The sequence below is a fragment of the Clarias gariepinus genome, chromosome 1 (assembly GCF_024256425.1).
Source record: "Clarias gariepinus isolate MV-2021 ecotype Netherlands chromosome 1, CGAR_prim_01v2, whole genome shotgun sequence".
Taxonomy (NCBI): Eukaryota; Metazoa; Chordata; class Actinopteri; order Siluriformes; family Clariidae; genus Clarias; species Clarias gariepinus.
Genome location: NC_071100.1, coordinates 30040648 through 30063075, shown reverse-complemented (window position 1 = coordinate 30063075; position 22428 = coordinate 30040648). Strand labels below are relative to the sequence as shown.

The 22428-nt window shown below is 36.9% G+C and overlaps 1 protein-coding gene across 1 annotated transcript; it reads left to right on the top strand.

Annotated features, from left to right (window-relative positions):
* Window positions 1–1446: 1446 nt before the first annotated feature.
* Window positions 1447–20062, top strand: acox3 (acyl-CoA oxidase 3, pristanoyl). Its single transcript, XM_053499541.1, has 18 exons — window positions 1447–1487; window positions 3297–3424; window positions 3552–3785; window positions 3917–3991; window positions 5486–5575; window positions 6421–6564; window positions 6743–6831; window positions 7029–7125; window positions 7632–7814; window positions 8752–8874; window positions 9008–9128; window positions 9578–9700; window positions 9838–9951; window positions 11479–11594; window positions 15966–16140; window positions 16217–16284; window positions 16376–16462; window positions 18717–20062. The coding sequence occupies exons 2-18, from the start codon at window positions 3302–3304 to the stop codon at window positions 18834–18836; spliced, it is 2082 nt and encodes a 693-aa protein (XP_053355516.1). The 5' UTR covers window positions 1447–1487; window positions 3297–3301; the 3' UTR covers window positions 18837–20062.
* The last annotated feature ends 2366 nt before the right edge of the window (window positions 20063–22428 follow it).

Genomic DNA, 22428 nt, shown 5'->3' with positions numbered 1-22428 from the left:
ACTTCATGATTAAATGTATTGACTGATATGATATACAGTTTGTGTATATTTGTTACAATGTACAGTATACTAGGTTTATCAATATAAAAAAATATCTAACTGTATGGGTTTTCAGCAGAATTAATCAGTCAACAACCATGTGCTCCCTTTTATCTTGATCACAGCCTTTAGTCTTTAAGGCAGAGAATGTACACAAATATGTTTACAGTTAAACCTTGGATTATGAGCATAATTCGTTCTGGAAGCATGCTTGTATATCAAAGCACTTGTAGATTGAAGTGAATTTCCCCCATAAGAAATAATGGAAACTCTATTGATTTGTTCCACAATAAAAAAAATTACCAAATGATTTAATAATTAATATTTATAATTGTGTTATTAACAATTAACACAAAATGTAAAGTAAAAATAAAACAAATTAACCTGCAATTTGCCTTTGAAAAGAGTCCCAACAGAGTGTTTTCATAGAGTTTGTTTAAAACAGATATGTAAAATGTCACGTAACTGTCAGTGGGGGTTCGCAGGTATGCAAATGAATGCCTGCTATGTGAAAGCACAGCAATACTACAATAATAAAAAGATACAGTATGATCATATTAACAATACAGGAGAATTTTTACAATGGCACTTGCCTGGAGTTGTATTCGTTATAACTGTAGCTGAAGTTTGTATAACTGGAGCTGTAGTTGGTATAACTGTAATGAGAAAACAGAAAATTATAACCTTAGACCAGTTTTTAAGTCTAACATTCACACACACTCCCCAGAGTTGAGAGTTCATATCAATGAGATGTTTTATTTAAACAAATATACATTATAGGGACAAAAGTATTTGGCAAAACCTGCAATGACATTGTATCCAAATACATACAATTTAATATAGAGAAGGTTAATATAATTTAATATGGAGAAGGTTAATATAATTTAATAAAGAGTTGGTCCCTCTTTTTCAGTTTCCACTCTTCTTGGAAGGCTGTCCACAAGATTTTGGAGTGTTTCTGTGGGAATTCTCAAACTATTTATAGAATTTTTTTCTTAAGAACTGTGATGGTGTTGATGTATTTAACTGTGTGTTCATTAACAGTTATAACTAATCCAAATATACAGGATGATCATAAAATAGTTTTCTGGTTTTAAACATATAACAATAAAAAATAAATAAATTGGTTTACTGCAAACTATATTTAAATTATCTTTTAATTAGACTAGATTATGCCATAACATATATGTTTCTGTTTGGCATAGTGTTTAGGATGTAATTTTATATAATCACAAGGTCTTTATACTCACTCTGTATAGACTGTATGGAATTATAATTGTTTCTAATAAAGTGGCCAGTGATTGCGCGATGTGTAACAGTCGGTCAGTCCTGGAGTGACGTGTTAGTGCGTTTTTCACGTGCTGCCAGCAGGGGGCGCGCTATGGAAGTACTGTGAACACGACTCACTTCTAAAGACGAGGAAGAAGAAGGAGGTTTCAGCGCGTCTGGTAGGAGGTGTACTTATTAAATATCGCTTCAGTAATTCAGACACGCAGATATTAATGTTAGCGTGATGTTTAGGGAAGTTTAAACGCTGTGCTGGTTTAAAGTGCTTCGTGTGTGTTACAGTGTGTGTTGTAAGTGTGTGCAAGTAACCTAGAGGAATGAGACAAGGGCAGTTCTGTAATAAAGCTTAAATTTAGATTAAAATATCAAAATGACTACGCTGACATTGTTGGGTGTTTATTTAGCATGTTGTTAATGAAACCGTGAAGGTGTAAGCTCTGTAAAAAGCTTTAAATAAATCAAACTTAAGTGAGAAGGGAAACTTGGTGAACTTTGCTACTTGACTCTTGTTCCACTTGGCAGTAAAAGTGCAGTGAAGTTAGGGTTATATTCCTGTTTTTCAATAACTCCTGAACACACAGATAATGGGGAAGACCTCTGTCTTTCAAGGGCATATGAAATGTTAACAACACATATTTTTGTTTGTTTTTGTTTTGTATGGAAACCTATCCTTAAAAGTATATTGTGATTATCTCCATAAATAATAAAAATATCTCCAAAAGAATATTGTGATCTGCATGAATAATAAAAATCTTAAAAGGGATATTTTTATTATGTAGATATCACAATATCTTAAAAAGAATTGTGATTATTTACATAAATAATAGAAAATTATCTTAAAAGAGATATTGTAATATCTGCATAAATAATAAAATATCATTTAAAAGGATGTTGTAATATATAAAACAACATAAAAAATCCTAAATATAATATTGTGACATCTGCATAAATAATAAAAAGGGATAATGGGAATGCCCCTAACTTACTGCATGTGGAAAAATCTGATGAATTGTGTCCTTGCTTTGAGGATCATTGCACAATCAATTGGTTTTACAGTAAATAAGAGCACCTTGTTAACTAGTGCTTACCGAATGTCCATTTATGTATTTATTCAATAATACCATGCTCTTTATTAGGTAAATATTTCCACATTAGGCGTCCTTGGTAGCTGCATTGGATGTTTAGATTACATTAATTTAACCCTGCTCAACCTTTGAGGAATTTGCATAGACAATTCCAGATTGAATTTATTACTGATATTTAAATCTGACTGCTTTTCATCACTTTGCTGACAAACACACTTATACACACTAATAGTGGAAAAAAATCTGAACTTGTGGTACTGTACAAAATCTTGAACCACCCCACTTTTCTTCATGCTAAATTAAATTCAGTAAGCTAGAAATTAAAACAAATGTTTTTTTTGCAACTGGCTGCAAAGTGCCTAAAGATCTAAAAATTGATTGTTAATGCAACAACCTCAGCAGCAATCTCATTTCCCCTCTCATCTGTTCCAGCAGCTCAGTAATCAGCATCCCCAGTATACCAATCACTGACCTGATCATCTGTTATTATCTGCATCTGCGCCTGTGTCTCACTGGTTCATGCCTTAAGTTAGATGTTTTTCTGCTTGAATGGTTCATAGGTCACTATGTGGCTTAACTAAAAAGTCCTAGAAAACTATACCTTAAGACTACATTAAAGATGCAAAAAAGTCTGGCTCTTTGGAAGCAAAATTAGGGGTGACTCATGTCTTTTGTCAATAATTGCCCCTAAAAATGATAAAATAAACTGTATTTACAGCAACATTCATACGAAGAACTGCAAATATTTACAGTATGTCAATTTAAAATTCAGTGTAGCGCTAAAACCTTAATTGTTAAATTTAACTTGTACCTCTCAGAAAATATTCTGGGTCATATTAAGTTACTCATGCTTGTATTGATTATTTATTTTATTTCTAAACCCAGAGAAAATGGTTTTGTCTCAAGAATTCCCAGAGCCCAATGGCCCTTTAGATATTTACAGAAAAAGAGCATCCTTCGACTGGAAGGAAATGCTGAGGTTCATGGAGGGTGAGGAAATAACTGCTTTTAAGGTAACAGGATAGATTTGCAAAAGTACACATATATATTACATCTACGTAATTTGTCTAATGTCATATTGTTATAGACTCCAATTCCTGAACTTTCTTTATCCCCACATGTCGCCATCTGCCTGCGCAGCAACACGTTTTCAACACGTTGGAGAATGACCCGCTCTTTGCCAGACAGCCAGGTGAGGATCTTTCCGTGGAACGAAAGAGAGAGCTCACTTTTCTCCGCGCCAAACAGCTGTTTAAGTACAACTTCCTGACACAGGATGAGATTATGCAGAATCCATGGAAGATCACGATCCTAAGCGACTGCCTGGGCAGTTATGACTGGTCTTTAGGTGCCAAATTCTTCCTCAACACGGGGGTGAGGTGTTTAAAAACTATTTCTGCTGATACCCCCCTCACATCTAAAACTGTATTCAATGTGCTTGAACATGATGTAACCCATATGTATGCACTATAATAAAGATTAATCAAATATATTGATTCCTCCAGATGTTTGCACGTACTGTGTCTAGCTCTGGATCCCCGAGGCACTTCAAATTTGTGCAGGATACGGAACATATGATGGTAAAAGTTATTTTCTTTCACTTGCTGTTAGTAGTAGTTTAGTGTATGGGTTTTAAATATTCAGTATCTACTGTCATAAATGTAGTCTTTCATACATAATGATTCTCCTATAAAATGATATAAATATCTTCTTTAAGTCCAGTTTCTATGTCTTATTGGGTCCTGTAGTGTTGGTATAGTTTTGCGATGTTTCTTAGATGGGTAGTGAATTAATCATACAAACAAACAAACCAAAAAAACACATTGTTAGTGTATTTGAAAGGTGAATAGTCTTCTGTTGGGGTATTGATGATGTGTTGTAGGATTTCAATAAGATTGAAATCTGGTTTAAGCCTTTAACGCAAGGCTTTCAGTGAACTCTGTCCTGTGCATGGAAGTAGTGTGCTCTTGGATGAGATCACTCCCATGCTAGAAATGTTTCATTATAGGGTAAAGGTGATCAGTGAGATTAACATTTGTAATGATTTGCAGAGCTTCTTCACTTTAGAGGTACAAGTGTATTCAAACAGTGGCAGTAAATTCCCTCCCTCAGGACACTAGTTTTCCCCTTTAATGTGTCACCATCAGTGTATCAGTTGCTATAATGTATTTAGAAAGAATTTAAGGATATTATATGGACTTCTCATGTTCACAAGCATTTCACTTCGTAACATACTGTGTATGGCTTAGTTTAAAACCCTATTTAAAAAAAGCTATGATCCCAACATTAAATTTGCCTTCAAACTTAAACATGCTTCGCTATTTAAGCTGAAATAGTCAATGTGGCATTACACATTTTTAATGAACTTTATCGGTACCTGTGATGAAACTTTTCCTGAATGAAGGTATAAAAATGTTTAAAGACATTTATTTATTTATGACTTCAAGCAGTAAGATAGTGACACTCTTACACTCTCACAGCAAAACATTTGAATGAACGGTTTAAAGATGGCTGTACATCCGTGAATGATGATCCCCCCCAAGGTGATTCGGAGCCCACGGCACTCGTTTCAGTAAACATTTAACGAAGGAAAGGCCTGATCTTTGAAAATCGACAGATAACGTGTTGCGAACTTGCCCATTGTGGCCAGGTTAGTATTATAGTCCTGACCTGACAAATTTTTTACCTTGATGTTTTCCAAGCACTATTGAAACGCCAGGATAAGTGCGTCGTTTTTCTGTGTTCTGTTATTCTACGCAATCAAAATTCCCGGTTTGACTTGAATGGCCCTCGTATATTTTGAAAGAAGCTGATTTTTAAAAAAGTAAATCAAAAGTTGTCTGCGGCTAAATCCCATCCTGTGTCCCATTTAACATTGACCTACTTTGGGATTATTTTATGCTCTGTTTAGGTGGGTTGTGGTGTTTAACTAAATGTATAAGAAAAGTTTTAATACTAACTGGTTCCTAGTTTATTAGAGCATGGTGAAATACAAAGGATGTTTCAGAATTGTGTGCATTTCTGTTTATAGTGCCATTTCCTTCTGTGTTTTGTTTCTGTTTCTGTTTATTTAGATATATGGCTGTTTTGCACTGACAGAACTGAGTCACGGCAGCAACACAAGGCTTATGAGAACAACAGCTACATACGACCCCAGCAGCCAGGTACACTCTCACAATACCATACTCTGGCATCAAATTAATATGTTTAAAATATATAAATCTTGCAAGTATATGTTAACACTTATAAAAGCATGCACTATAAAAATACATATAAGGTTCCCTATAAATACAAGTAAAAGTACATACTGAAGGTAGGTGCTGTGTACTCTTTTATTCATAACCCATATAAACGTACTGGCACATTGGTGCAGTATCACAGGGAACCACAGATTTTTTACTCCCTCCACATTTGAACCCACACAAATGCAATGAGGATTAAATTTTTACTTTAGAAAAAAAGATTACATATTCGGTGTGTTTTATCTTGTGTACTGTCTATAGTCTCACTGATAAAGAAAGAACAATAAAGGTTTTGGTGAAACAGGCCATTGCTGGCTCTTAGGTTTTTGTCTGCTTTCTTCATGGTTCTTTGAGAAAAATCTTCAAAACTACATGACGTTTTGAGTAATCTCTTCAGAGACTTCAGAGTAGTTATAAAACAGCGGCATTAAAATAATTTTGCTTTTCTTAATTTGGTAAATAACAAGGTTATATATTTAATAGGTTTTAATTGGTGTTTTTTTAAAGAAGTTTTTAGTCACAGAGAATAAAAAGACCAGTCAGTTTCGCCAGTCCTGATGTTCTGGAGCCTGTGGTTTAGACAGTTTACATTAGGCAAAAAAATGGTGGTGCTGTTGGAACTCTCTAACTGTGTAACATGGGTAATCATAATTGACAGAATTAATTTTGTTGCAGTTACAGTATGAATAAAGAATTATTTCTAAACCCCCCCCTTCCTCCTCTTTCTTTTTTTTCCACTTTTTTTTTGTCTGCATTTCCTCAAAAAGGAGTTCATAATAAACTCCCCAGACTTCGAGGCAGCAAAATTCTGGATTGGAAACCTGGGGAAGACTGCCACCCATGCTATTGTGTTTGCTCAGCTGTACACGCCTGATGGAGTCTGTCACGGCCTGCACTCTTTTGTGGTTCAGGTACCCTTTTTTTTCTCGCCCAGACTAATTTAGTCTGCATTACCTAATCCGTTCATTTACTGACATTAACAAGTGAGTGCTTTTGACAGTGTGTGACTAAAACATAGGCTGTCCATTTCAATATTGTGATGTACAGTCATGTCATGTCATGTCATGTCATGTGGTATTAATATTGCAGGTTAGAGATCCCAAAACCTTACTGGCAATGCCAGGGGTAATGGTTGGAGACATGGGGAAGAAAGTGGGCCAAAACGGACTAGACAACGGGTGAGTTTCGTGCTCCATTTGAGTGTCCACACAGAGGTAAAAAGGAACATTTAATTGAGCTGCCACTAGATGGCAGTGTGTGTAAGGTGACCTGATCCCATATATTTTACCCTGTTGAATGTTTGTACTTTCATATTTTTTTATTAAAGTGTCTGTGTTTGTGTCTGCATAATGTTTCGACGGTTTGTGTGGTAAAGTTTTGCAGTTTTCCACAACGTGAGGATCCCTCGGGAAAATCTGCTCAACAAAATGGGGGACGTGACACCTGACGGACAATACGTGACCCCATTTAAGGTCTGCAGAATACTCTGTTCTAAAAAACCTACTGGTATCAGAGCACCTGTTTAAACAAGACCACAATCTTTCAAATGTAAAAGTTGTAAAGTTAAGTGTAAAGTTTAAACAGGTGCTCTGGTACCGGTAGTTTTCTTTAGCATGAAGTTATGCAATAGACTTGCATAATGACTTTCTAATATTATATTTTTGTATGATGTGTGCAACTTTCATACAACATTGCACCAGCAGTGGTGAAAGTTATTGAGAAGAGCCATAAAGAAGGGGGAAAATAGTCTGTTTCTAGTCGTGATGAAAGAATGCACATGTTTTTATTTTAAATACAGAATGCTGGTGCTAACAGCCTTTTACAATAATAAAAATATGTGAAGAAGACAAGCAGAATGTTTTAGCTCAGATCCTGTAATAGGCATGCTGCATGACTAGTCATTAAGTGCTTTTCTTAAAGGAATTGTCACGCAAGGCTCAAATAGTTCCTTTCTTATCTTTTCCTCTCTTTTTTTCAGGACCCTAATAAACGCTTCGGGGCCTCACTAGGTGCCTTGTCTGGAGGAAGAGTGTCCATAACGAGAATGGCATTGGTCAACCTGAAGTCAGCATTGACAATTGCTGTGCGGTTCTCTGCCACACGACGCCAGTTTGGGCCTAAAGACGATGAAGAGATCCCAGTACTGGAGTACCAGCTACAGGTGCGGTTTGTAAAGCTATACAGCTGAGTGATCCACATTTTACAAAATGCAAGTCATAACAGATCACTTATGTGGGGATGTTTGCTTATTCTTTATCATGGCATTATGTTGTTGAAGAATTACTTTTGAAATAAAAAAAGGATCCATATTGAATATTTCAGCAATAACTTTGATCAAGAAATTAATATTATTTAAGCAAATAAATAAGAAATATGTTCTTGATAATAGAATATAATGCAAGACAGAGTATAGAATTAGACATAAAAAAAAATAAGTAAGAATTTGTGCTTATGCTAACAAGCAATAATCATTTTAATTTTCATTTCCCCCTTAGATTGGGGTATTAATACAGTCCTGAAATGTCTAGAAAAGATCTTGAAATTCCAAAGAATATTTTCAGGGAGTTCAACTTCCAAAAAAAGTCCAAGAAGCGGAAGTCCTCCATCTGACATCAGAATTATATTTATTTATTTGTTTATTAAGCAAGAAATCAACTCCATTCTCTCCAAATGTAGGATTGTTTGGTCACCTCCTGGCTATATATCAGTGGGGAAGAGCAAACATATGAAGCCACTATGTCTTTTTGAACTGCACTACCAGCAGAGAACTGCCTTTTCCATTCTGTATATAACAGCCCAGACTAGTTCTGCTCTGATTGTAAGGAGACAGAGTAATGTCATTCCTTCCATCCAGAAAGCAGAGCAAATTACACTTCCTGAGATTCCCAGCCAAGTGTGGCAGTGGCATTGCAAATTCACCAGAACCGTCAGTGCTTTGAATTCTTTACTGTTGGGCAACTTGAGACCTCATCTTTTACTTAATAGACCATGGACTTTAAGTTTTTTTTTTTTTTTTTGGTAGGTGAATGTTGAGGAGCTGGAGTAAACTGTAATGTCTGTTGAGGATACCATTTTTGTCTATGTGTTGTCTGTTGCAGCAATGGCGACTTGTACCATATATAGCAGCGGCCTATGCACTTGACCTGTTCTCCAAATCCTTTTACATGAAGTTTGTGGAGTTTCAAATTGGTCTGTTGATGAAGGACGACAGTGACAGACAGGTACATCAGGTTGCAGTCCGTTTAGTTTAATACCTTCCAGTCAGGTGCAATTACTTGGGAGGTTTTATTTCCTCTTGTGGATTATGTCCTTTGTTTGTTTGTTTATTTGTATGCATGGCACCGTGCTTTATAGGCTGAACTGGGTAGAGAGATTCATGCCATGTCATGCTCCAATAAGCCCCTGGGTTCATGGACGGCTCAGCGGGGCATTCAGGAATGCCGTGAAGCCTGTGGAGGGCATGGATACCTGGCCAGTGAGTTTAAACCATGCTACCCTGACACAAGAAGCCCTTTGTTCACGTTAAGAACTCATTTATTTCAACCCAAACTGATGTGTGCATGTATCAGTATGAAATATTGAACTTTGGGCTGACAAACTACAGGTTTGGAAGTATGCTAGGAAATAGTGATGTCTGGAAAATTACTGTAGATATTGTAGATTATAGTGAATATAGAATAGAATATCATATCACTTACGCTAGAATATTGAACGACTTAATGTTGTGAGCGGGACTGTGTTATTAGAAGATTCTCACTATTTTAAGGGAGAAAAAAAAAATTAAGAATTTGTAAAAGAAAGGGTTGTGCACAAATCAAAGAGTTTACTCAACCCAATTTAATGGGTTTTAAATAATCAATATACCATTAGCCTGTTATGATTTATAATGAGCTAATAAAAGTACTTTTTGTCGTCATTCCCTAGTGAACCGCCTTGGAGACCTGCGTGATGACAATGACCCCAACTGCACATATGAGGGGGACAACAACGTCCTTTTGCAACAAACTAGCAATTACCTTCTTAATCTGCTCCACCACCAGCAGCAAGGTGTTTAGATCAGTGTGTAGCTCCTTTTAATGAGAAGTTTAGAGTCTGCAAACTAATTTGTTGGTAGTTTATGTGACAGATTTTAAATCACAGTGTATGACTCTCTCTCTGTTTTCTTTTAACTCATTAAATTCTAGGTAAAGGAAGGATTGAGTCTCCTCTGGAGACGGTCAACTTCCTGAACGACTGGAAAAGAATTCTTAAAAGCAGGTTCACAGCTGCCTCGGTAGAAGAGTGCATGGACTCAGCAGGTAGTGTGCGCAACAATGACATTGTAGAATTTGCCATAAAAAGTTTTAAGTCTATCCTTCAGGTTGACATTTTTGTACAGGGAGGACAATAATAAGCCAATTTACCTATTTACTCAAGAAAGAAAGAAAAGCATGTGTTTTCCATGCTCATATTGATCTGACCCATTTCTCATTCCAGAGTGGGTGGTGTGACAATTGTCCTTACCACCTAAAAATCTGAGTGAGACAGAAACCTTCATAACACACCCAGTATTATGGTGCATGTGTTTTCTATTAGTAAGAGTGCTTCTCTTCCCTGGAGATTCTCATGCTGCACAGAGGCCTTCATTGCACATCTGCCACACAGCTGCAAACTTTTACTGACTTCATTCCTCTGCTCATGACACGACCGGCTGTTACCTGGCAACTGAGGTCAGAGGAATAGGGTTTTGATTGGCCAGTTGCAGTAGTTACTGTGCAAAACACTCAGCATGACATGCAAACAGTGAGTCGAGGGGACATTTTAAATTCAGTGAACGGTTTAACAAAGCTACGACTTACTGCATCGTAACCAGTATAGCTTTGACTCTGATCTGTTATCCTGCTGGAAACTTGGTCGCAGCAATACAACAGTTTTTTTTTTACGGTCTAGGAGAAGCATGGATATTTGTCCATATTCCACATATTGGTTTATCTTATTCTTGTTTTAGATTTTCAAATGCAGTCTAGGTGTTAAGTGACAAATTTTGCATGGAGGAAAAATTGCAAAATAAATCAATCAAAGTCTATGACCTTTTCTTTTATAGACGAGTGTCAATTTTTGGATGAACCTGGAGGTCTCATTATCTTCCAAATGTCAAAACCAAACATGCCCATTTTTCTAGTGTCACGTGTGCTTATCTCTTTCAAGCCACTCGTGTTGTACCCTGATATTTATAATCAGAACATTTTTCAGACATTTAAAATGCAGATTTGGAGTGGTTTTGGAAACGATTTTATTATGTGTTATTTATTATATTTCTCAAAAAACAATAGTAAGGAGGGAACAGATGAATATTTGGCAGGCAAGTTTGGTCCTTCACTTTCCTTTAGGGCTTTTTCTTTATCTCCGTTTATCAGGGTTCACTCCTTCACACTAATGATAAGAAGTAAGCTCAAAATATTATGTTTCCAAATCCCTAATGGGTGTATGGAAGTTTCTGCATGTAGGGAATTGTATGCCAAATATCTGATCGAATCCAGAGCAGCTGTACAATCACCACCTGTTTCCAACATTAACATTATTACTATTACTACCTCTCTTTTTTTCAAGTTACAGCACGTAAGATTTTCTTTATTGCTGTTTTACATTTTTATTACCATTATAAAAGGTATACCATAAAAACCGATGTCTGTATAAGAAACATACATACTGCATAGGCTTTTTGTTATAACATCAGACCACATAAATTTTCCCCCCAAAATGTGCAGTGTATTTTTGGCAATGACATATTATGCATAATTTTTTTTGTTTGTTTTTTTAATATACATTTTATTTTTGTGTTCCAGTGCCTCTGGCAGCATATAAGTGGCTGGTATGTTTCTTGCTGGGGGAGAGTCAGAGGAAGCTGAGCGAGCAGAGGGCTCTGGGGATGGGAGACTTTGAGGCACGCAACAACAGCCAGGTACACTTTTAATCTCCTCTCGTACACCCCCTGAGACACATGTCAGTGTCTTTATGTTGCTTACCTAGGTGCAGAAAATCCAACAGGTTGTTATCCCTGAATAAATAGTCCCTAGTAGGTAAACATTCAAAATAACCTGGTTTCTGGCATAAGTCAGTGGAAAAGTACTAAGATCTAAACTCTCGACTGTGTAAACCATATAGAGAGATTTAAAATGGAGTTTGTATAAAACTGATTGGAGTGGACAAATCAACCTCCAGTTTCATGCCACACAGCTAGAGAAAGAAAATAAACCTTATCTCTTACTGACTTTGTTTGGTATACACTTACGAATCACACTACATCACACACACATTGGCTAAGCCAATTAAAAACACACGCACACCAAAATAGCCTTGGAAATATGACATCATTCTTTAAACTAAGAGGAAACTTAAGAAGAAGTGAACCTGTCAGATGTGTCTGCTTTTTGTTTCCTGACTTGGTCCTGTCGAGAAATCATTAAGTTATGCAATAAAATAATAACAGCTCCATCTATACTGTAGCAAATAGTGCAAACAGTAAATATTTTTTATCAGAAAGAAACATTGTTTGCACTGTTGTTGTACACAGTATAGGGTGCTGTTACTATATTTTTTTTATTCATTTTCCGTTATAAAAAAAGTAATTTTTTAATTAAAACACTCATCACTCACTCATCCTCTATACTTTTAGCTTTATCCTGTATTCAGAGACACAGCGGCCTGGAGCCTATCCCAGGAGACCTAGGGCATGAGGCGGGGTACACCCTGGACAGGGTGCCAATCCTTTGCAAGGCACACACACATACACACACTATGGTGAATTTTGGAACGCCAATTAGCCTAATCCGCATGGTTTTGGACTGTGGGAGAAAACAGGAGTACCTGGAGGAAACCCACCAAGCACAGGGAGAACATGCAAACTCCATGCACACAGAGAGACGGGAATCGAACCCGGACTCTGGAGGTGCAAGGCGACAGTGCTAACCACTACACCAATGTGCCGTCTCTAATTTAAACAAAAGAATTGTAAATATTTTTTTTACATTATGTAAGACTGAAAAATTTATCTTATTTAAGAATCATTTAGACTCGAGATTTTTTTTCTGTAACATTGCCTAGCTCTGTGACAGAGCACCACATCTCACAGCCAAAACATTTTCCAAGGCCTAGGTGACGTTACTTAGAAAATTAGCTTTCCAGACAACTGAAACATAGGACTGGACAAGCTTACTTGAGCTTTTGGCAAATCAATGCATTAGCTAATAAATTTATATTTCTTCATCCCTGCTGAATGTGGCTGAGGTTTTAAGCAGTTTTTTTTTGTTTAGCTGCCAGTTCCAGAATCTCTCTTTTCAAGGGTTTTTACATTGTCCCTAAAACCTGCAGGCTGTAACCAGGATTGATTCTGTACTTGTTTGAGCGATGACAGACAGGTTTGTATTCACATGCATGAATTCCTTTTCAGTTGCACAATGTGTATATTGCTCTAAAATTTACTCATGGTTTCCTCATTTTACTTATTTAGTTTTCTCTAAATTTTACTTAATGGTTTGTTTAAAGGGTAGCAAGTTGGCTGAGTGGTCAGCATTGTGGCCTTTCACCTCCACATCCTTGTGTTCTCTTTGTTCTTCATGTGCTTGATGGGTTTCCTCCGGGTACTCCGGGTTTCCTTCCACAGCCCAATGACATGCTGGTTAGGCTTAATGCCATTTTACTTTTTTAAAAAAAAGAAAATTTCGACAGATAAGTGTTTCCTTTTGTGCGCGCAGGCGCTGTGTGTGTGTGTGTGTGTGTGTGTGTGTGAATCTAAAGTAAGCTCTCCTCTCCCACTTCTGATCTTACACAGTTCCCCTTCCTCAACTCTATACACACGTGCGCACATAACGGAAACTCTGTTTTATCAGAAAAATTAACAAGAAATCTCTCTAATGACACTCTAACGGAATCACTGCTGTAAAGTAAAAATAAAAATAATTAAGCTGCACTTTACCTTTGAAAAAAATCGCGACAGAGCAGTGTTTCTGTGTAGAGCAGAGAGAAAGAGTGTGTGTGTGTGTCTGTGATGGTGAAAGTAGGAGGGGTCTGTGTGTGGGTGTGTGGGGGGGGGAGTGTGTCCAATGACGCGCGCGCTAGGGCTGGGCGATAAAACGATAATGATATGTATCGCGATAGACACGTGATCGATATCAATTAAAAATGTGTTCGATAAAACGTTCGATAATTTTTATTCTTTGGTTGCTGTCATGCGCACTCGCTCCGCGACCGGCACTAGGACTCTGAAGTAGTACGGTCGTGATTCAGGAAGTATAAAAGGAGACAAGATGGCGCTTCACATCGCTCAGTCATTGAGTCTGCCTATGCGGTTTCCGACGCTTCGCCGGATCTCATGTGATATTTGGGTCCAATTGCTGATTGAGTGTGTGTTGCTAGAACGCGGTGTTAGCATCCCCGCTTTATTTATTTATATTTTGTCGTTTCTCGCGGCAGCGCAACAGCCTGTTAATTCATGCCCATGCAGTGATGATCAAGACAAACGAGTCGATGCATGTCTATTCTTTTACTTTCTGCGTTGTCAGGCTCTATATTCCAGCTCATCTCACATTTCCGCGTTCACGCACATTGGACTGCATTACCCACAAAGCATTGTCCGCACTGGACTGCACTCCCGTAAACAGCTGTCGTAAAATCAACCTCTCTCCCGCAACAGCGGGTATAATTGTGTAAACTCTTTCTCTCGGCGTGAGAGAGTTCTTACAATGACTCGCGTGGTTATCCTGCCTGTTCGCGCTATTATGGGTTTGGATTTACCGTCCATGCTACAAGGGCTAACTGCTAGTCTTCTGGTCAGCTTCCGGTTGCCCGTGACAGTTGCATTGACAAAGGCACTCGCTCTCTGGTAACCTAGCAACGGAGGGAGTGATACACATTTCTGTCTTAATAACTCAGGGGACTATGATCAGAGGAAGGTTAAGTTTAAAATAAAAATGTTTAAATGTAATATATTTTTCTCCTGGTCCTTATTTCAAATGGGTCATAAAAATATCAATAATTATCGATATCGACCGATATGAAAAACTAATATCGTGATACAGTTTTCAGCCATATCGCCCAGCCATATCGCCCAGCCCTAGCGCGCACACACAAGCACAAAGAGAAGGCTGAACCTTGAGCAGAGAGAGAAAATGGATCTTTAACTTCTTTAATGAGACTGGCTTTTGCTTTACATGCGCGCTGTACACACACGCATACACAAAATAAAATATGTTTTACACACACACACATGGTCACAGTGTTATAGTAAACAGTACACGCGTGCACGGATGTTGATTATACCACTAAGACCCAGCAGGGGAGATGATTACTCATAATTCCGCAGCACAAGAGAGAGAAAAAAACGTTCGCTCAGTTGTGATCACATGACGCTCTGCATCAAAACAAGAAGCGCATGCGTGATACATGATACTCGGTACTCGTAAACCAAGACTTGTTCTTTTTCAAGTCAAAATTTATGAAAAACTTTGCTCGTCTTGCAGAACACTCACAAACCGCATTACTCGCAATCCGAGGTTTCACTATATAAGGTCCAGTCTTTTTAAGGACCAGAGGTTCATTTTGTACTGAAGACCTACAGAGCTTTTCTTTACAGTTTGCTCTGTCACAAATCATTGCCAGAAACACTGAGGAATTTAATAAGTGAAAATTCCAGAAAGTCTTAATGTGTTGCGCAATGTGTTTGCATGTTTCTAAAGATAACCGGTGCATATCTGCATTTGTCACATTTAGGGTGAATTAAATCCTCATGCCACTCTAGCAAAAACATGTTTAGATATAGGGTGTGCCTTGGGTTTGTGTTTTTAGAGGTTTGGCTGTACAGTATGACATGCAAGGGGCTGCATGAATGTATGACTTAATAGCCCGAGTTTTACAAAAATGGATGCTGTCCAGCTCCACCCAGTGTGTGTCTAATTCCACATGTTACTCCACACCTTCCTGCTCTTGACTTGACTTCAGTGTGCCTGCCTTCATGATTCATACTCCCTGTCTACAAAACAAAACATTTCCTGCCAAATGACCTCAATTTGTTTTTTTTAAATCCCCACTCATCTTTTCTTACAATGTAGAAAACTAATAACCTTTTAAAAATATTTTCCCCACCCAGATCCAGTGTGTGACATTAGAAGCTGATTTCTTTTAAGCCTGACTGAATCCGTGCTTTTTTCTCTTTTCCTCATTCAGAGGGTTGCTTCTTATTTGTTTTTACAGATGGATCTGTAAAGGTGATCTTATAGCTGTTGTTTAAAGATTTCTCTTTCTTTTTATTATTGCTTCTACTGTGTATATACTGTAGGTGTATTACTGTTGCTCATTGGCTATAGCCTACATTGAGCACACAGTTCTGCAGCACTTTCATGACATGACTAGGGATGACCAAACTCCACCAAATGTCCGATCAGTTCTGAGGAAGCTGTGTGCCCTTTACGGGCTTTGGACCCTCACAAACCACATGGCTATTCTCTACCAAGGTACGCGTTTTTTCACATCTATTCAATCACAAATCACATGGAAATCATGTGGAATAATTTTACTGTTTTTGTTCAGGAGGCTATTTGTCTGGAAAGGAGCCAGCTGACTTCATGCAGAATGCTATCCTCACTCTGTGTAGACAGGTCAGCCTAAAAACACATACATGTAAGTGTAAACAACACGCGTAATAATAGCGGTCATATTCTAAAGGGACTGTGATTTTATTCCTGCTAGCTGAAAGATGATGCTGTGGCTTTGGTTGATGTAATCGCTCCTCCTGACTTTATTCTGAACTCACCCATTGGCAAAGCAGATGGTGAGGTAAGAGACTTGGTATTGCTCAACACCCAGCTAGGAAAACATAGAGAGACACACACACTTCTCCCGACTTCCTGTCATTGGATTTTTGGATAAACCTGTGCAGCAGAGGAATTTGTAAAATCTTACAGTGATGGTTTTGGTTTTGTCCTATACATGATTTTTTGCATGTTAAAAAAGAAAAATTTTTTTTATCAGATCATTTATTTTCTCCAGTTTTCTTTTTAAAAACTCTGGTCTTTTCTTGTCATTTGTTTTCAAGGACAGAAACCTCTCATTGCAAAGTGGAAGTCAAAATCGTGCATAAGATTTCATGCTAATCTTTTGATATCACAACAGTCAACACAACATTTCTTTTTTTCTTTTACCATATAAAATCTAACTATAAATCTGTTACAGTGCACAATTACACACAAATTTAACATATTTCCTATTATAATTAGTGGAGTGATGATCAACTTTATATATATATTTTTATATATATGCACTTTGTAAATATTAGTACTAAATTGAACTGACTTATGTTATGTAATATGCTTGTGCCTTTAATGAAACCAAATGTTTCTCTGCAGACATGCAATTAAATTTGTGTTATGTTAGCTACTGATTTTTTTTTTATTGGTTAAATAGCACTGAGCTGTTGTCTGTTTAACTAGCAAGTGAAAACAGGCCACAGACTTTTAATAAAAGTCTAAAGAGTGAGACCCAGACATTCAACAAAACAGTGAAACAAGCACTACATTAACTCTATTCAGTAATTCCACTGGCCGCTCTCACACTCTTTTGCCCTGTTTATAGCCGAGTTAGTTTTTACAGGAAAAGTACTCTTCATTCTGGCACTGGGCCAATTGTCTGACTCGTCTCCTTTAGTTCCTGTAAAAGGGATTTCTAAATTTAAAAAAAGAAAGGAAAAAAACAAACTGCATTATTTAATTTGTTTGATTGAAGCCTGCTAAAACTGTGCTTGTGTAAATATTGTTGCGGAAGAACTAAACAGATGTTTCATTAATCATGCAGTGAATATAAAAAGGCTTGTGTTAAAATTGTAGGATTTTATGGTGTAAAAATGAATCATGTCAGATCTGATCTTCCTTTAAGGTGATCCAGCAATCAACAAAATTGAAATAGGGGGAGAATCTGTTTTGCTTTAGGGAAAAAAGGAAAAAATGTACAATAATCTGGGTGTGTTAGTGTGTACTGTACACACCCTTTTATAATGGAGAACATACAGCAGCTGTGCTCAGAATTAACCAAGAAATTAAGATCAGTTGTTTTTGTAAGATGTTCTTGGCTTCAAAAGCTTTACAAAGCATGCACAGGATTCGTAAAGAATTGCTTGGGAGAGGGGTACAAAATAATTTCCAAAACAGTAGATATACACCATGAAGGTCATCATCACATGCATCCAAAATGGATGAAACGACTCGGGTACTGGTCACTCCCTGCATGTGGCAGCAATCTAACACACTCTCATATTCTTTACATGACGGGGCTGTGGGGTAGGGCCACTGGATGGGAGCCACTTCTCAGGGAAGAAAAAACATCTGGCCCAAGTTTTTTCAAATCTTTTGGCTAAATGTGGTCTAATGAGATTAAGGTATAACATTTTTGGTATATTTCTAAGAGATAATTTTGGAGCAAAAGCAAGACAGTTTATCACCCAAAGAACGGCATCTCCAGGATAAACTGCGGGGGTGGCAGCATCATGCTCTGAGCTTGCTTATCTTTAGCTGGAACCGGGACTTTAGAGACATAGAGAATAATGGATACCTCTAAATGTCTATGTATTCTGGAACAAAACCTGCAGGCCTCTAATAAATAAATAAATACATACATACATACATACATAAATTAAAAAAATATTATAACAGCACAAAACACAAATCCAAGTCAAGGAATGGCTTAAAAAAAGATAAATGGTTGAAACAGCCCAGTCAAAGCCCAGATCTAAATCCTATCACAGACCAGTGGAATGAGTTCAAGAGAGCTGTGCATGGGAGATCGATCGCCTTATAATTAGATAGATCTGAGTGCTAAGTACTGTAGGTTGATTGTAAATCGAAAAGCCTTTTATTGTCCGAAAATTTTGATAATCTGAAAATGGCCTAAAATGAATTTAGCATAATAGGTCCCCTTTATGGTGATAAAGGCCGTGCCTTAATTTTTTTTTTGCTTTTTATATGAGCGTATCATGCATATGCTTTTGAGTAGATAATCCATGAATAATCCATATTATGCTTTGTATTTTGTACTTCAGCTCTATAAGAACTTGTGGGCCGCTGTCATGCAGGGAAAGGGCGTTCTGGAACGTCCATCTTGGTGGGCAGAGTTTTGCTCCAATAAGCCGGTAGTGGGATCCCTCCGAGCCAAGCTCTGATGTACAGAGGCGGTCTGATGTGGTCTCCTAAAAGTTCTGCCTTGGCATAATGTCTAAACACCTGAGCAAATGTGAAGAGGGGAAAGATCTTGATTAAAGCAAACCTCTTGTTTGTTATAATTAGGAACAAGTTTGTAATTACATAATTTTAAGAGACCACCAAAGAACTGGCATTATATCTGATTTTTAAAGGGGATTTTTCTTTTTATAATTAAATGAGATTTATTATAATAATAGTAATCCAGTATTTTGTTTATAATGACTTAGGGAGCATTTTAATTTTATCATGTTTATAATTGTATTAAATTCAAGTGCATTAAGATCTACTATGATCAACTGTGATATTAGTGTTAATAGCAGTAGAAGTGACACTTTGTAAAGCATAATTGCTCTTAATACACTGACTGGCCAAAGAAAAGAACTTTAATATTTCATCCATCCGCTTTTATCTTTTAATGTTTATTAATTATTTTCTATTACAATATTAATGTTTAATTCATGTGTGAAAATTGTTTCTCGTGCTCCCAAAACTAGTCTTTCACAATTTGAATCCTGGAATGTCCCTGTGCCATTAGAGAAGAAAAGCTCCATTGATGAGAGAACCTGGTCATTCAGTACATTCAGGTCATCAGCTGACTTTAATTTATTGCCACATAACGTTGCTCAGTCTAGACCTGACCAACTAAAACCACCACATATAACAACCCCGCTTCCAGAGCTATGTATATATAATAATACATGATGGGAGCATAGCTTGATGTACTTTTCTTTTTACCCTGACACGTCCATCGCTCTGGAATAGGTTCACTCTGGACTTATTAGACCAGTGAGAACTGTGACTTCTTTTTGCATTGTCTGTATAAAAGCAATTTACCTTCACCTTAACATAGCCGTGATTTTCTAATGTTGATTTCTTTTTTACATTGCAGCTTCAGCAGATGTTTAAGTGATTCTACATTATTGTTTATTTTTCAGAGAACATTTTCATTCCAGGTTTTAAAGTTTTTTTTTGTTTGATGCTTGTCAATAAAATGGACCCTTTTGAGATGGCAACTTTTCAGGCAGTGTATTACAGCAGTTGTGCTAATTAAGTAGTACTGTAAAATAAAGGTTGAATCATGAAAATAATTACTAAAGCTTATAATACTTTATCATTTGCATGGTTTCTGTAATTTGCTGTAACTACAATAACATTTTAATATAAACAAATATTTTTGGAAAAAGCAGTTTGCTGTTTTTCAGTTTTGATTTTCTTGACACCTTTAGCTAAATATTCAAAATCATTTATACGATTTTCCAATTTCTAAATTGCAACAATGTTTAACATTATTCTAAATAATAATGTTAAACATTGTTGTAATTTTACCCATAAAATGTACTTTATGGCAACGGGAAAAAACTTAAACACTTAACAACACTCAGTTCACATCTGCCTTCCTATTCTGTATCAAATTCAGATCATGGAAGGCCACAGCTCTACAGAGATTTATAAAGATTTATGTTCTTTCTTCTTCAATTTTATTAAGTTGTTGAGCTGTGGATCTACATCAGGTGTGCACAATGAGGTAGAATGCTAAACTTTGTGGTGCTCCATCACTCCTGGACACCACACCCAGGAAGAGACTTCAAACTTTTTTTAGGATGAGTGCAAATGACTAAACAGCATTTTTTTTTCTTTTCCATAGTCTAGGGTTTTTTAAATGTAGCACAGATTATAAATTTTTCAGCCAAGACCTGGGTTACAGTTTACAAATATATGATTATACACCACCTCCATACCGAAGGATATTAATAATGCATGTCAGAAGAAAGCTAACCACAAACATAGGTGCCTGGAGCACTTTGCCCCCGATATTGTTCCATGTCTGTCCATATTGCATATGGTTCCTTAATCTGGTTCCATTTCTCCTTCCATTGTCTCCCATGGTGTGTGTGTGTTTATGTACGTGTCTACATTCCACACATTCATATGTGGCTCAAGAGATGATCCTGGAAAACCAAGTTCACTTCATAGCCAAGTGTGTGTTTTTGTTTCAGGAGGAGATCAGCTTACCGAGTTAACACTCCTCCCTACATGGACACGCACACAAAACCGTCCATGGTGATTTTACAGCAAGTCTGTTTGGAAAGCCCCTTAGGCTTCATGATTGAGTTCAGCTCAGGGTTTTAAATAGCGGTAAACTTTTGTGTATTTACTTGTAAGATTTGTTACTGTATGAAAGTTGGTTTTGTGGATAGGAAAAATGTTATCTGTTATGTTAAATGTTGAATATCAGATGAACGCATTTGTGTTTAACAGTTGAAAAACATTATAAATAATTTTAAAAAACAATATGCTGCGCGAGATATATCATGTAAATATGTATTGTGTGTATAGCCCCTGTTTTTCATGATGATCATGGAAAGAGTTTTTGCAGATTTCCTCTTTGCCCAGATGTGGTCTCCACCTTAAAAAAGAGCAAAGCATGTATACTGTATTGTTTTTTTTTGGCTTGTTCACTGTTCACGGTATTGTGCTTGTATAAAACATTGAAGTAATCACTACATACCACAACTAGTCCTCAGCCTAACCATGACCATGTCTCCTGTTTCAAAAAAATCTCTCCAACCACATCAATGCAAACGCATGCACAAATTGTAGGTTGGTTTTCAAATTGCCGTTTATATGACTCAGGCTTCTAAACTTGGAGCCAAGTTCAACAGCATCATAGAAGCAGGAGGTTAATCCTCTGAGTCCCTGAATAAGTCTTCAGTATCTGTTAGACGTGTAAAGACACTGTGTAGTTGGTCACATTTTAGTAAATATTCTTCGTCTATATTTAATGATGATCAAAGTTTAGCACTTGGTTTTGTAAGGCGTCCATGAATACTGTACATATTTGGTTTAAAATGATTGAAGCTGAAGTATGCAAAAGGTGCGGTGAAGTCAAATTAGTATGGTCAACTTGAACTCAATGATCTTCAGCATTCTAGGGATTTTCACTTGTGCAGCAAAACCTGGTAATTTATTCTCTGTCATTTTTCTTGGAAAAACACCTGGAAATTGAGTAAATGGATCAAATGCCCTGGAAATATTATAGAGCTCCTGGAAAAATGCATGGCCATCAAGACTATTTCACCTTATTTTCTCCTTATCTGTTATCACACACATTCAGTCTATCGCCAAGAGTATTTATTTAGTTATTACATCATCATGATAATCCTATCGGTCATCCTAGCAATTTTGAGTCGTTTAGGGTTTAAAAGATTTGTTTCCATACAATCTTTGGATTTCTCTTAATTAAAACCATTTACCAGTTGTGTAACAAATTTCATTTCCATACCTAGTGTAGTAATGTTGGAATTTAAAAATGATCTTACTTCAACTAAATATCAAGTTCCAAAAGGAAAGAGACTCCAACACTAAAGCTCGAGCTAACATAATTAACCAATGCTCTTCATTCGAAACCCATTCATTTCGAAGGGAAAATTAGCAATCTCTAGTTTCCCAAAGGATAAACTGGCAATGGCCATGGAACCTGGAGGACACTCATGGGGAAATAGGGTGGGGTAACAGGGGAGTGAGGGGAACAAAATATCTGCCCTTTTGAAA

What these genes read in the sequence shown, in the direction of transcription:
- acox3 (XM_053499541.1), top strand. Translation starts at nt 3,302, where the DNA reads ATGGTTTTGTCTCAAGAATTCCCAGAGCCCAATGGCCCTTTAGATATT. An exon ending in GCTCCACCACCAGCAGCAAG is followed by an intron (nt 9,701 to 9,837) that starts GTGTTTAGATCA and finishes ATTAAATTCTAG; the next exon opens with GTAAAGGAAGGATTGAGTCT. An exon ending in TTGGCAAAGCAGATGGTGAG is followed by an intron (nt 16,463 to 18,716) that starts GTAAGAGACTTG and finishes TTTGTACTTCAG; the next exon opens with CTCTATAAGAACTTGTGGGC.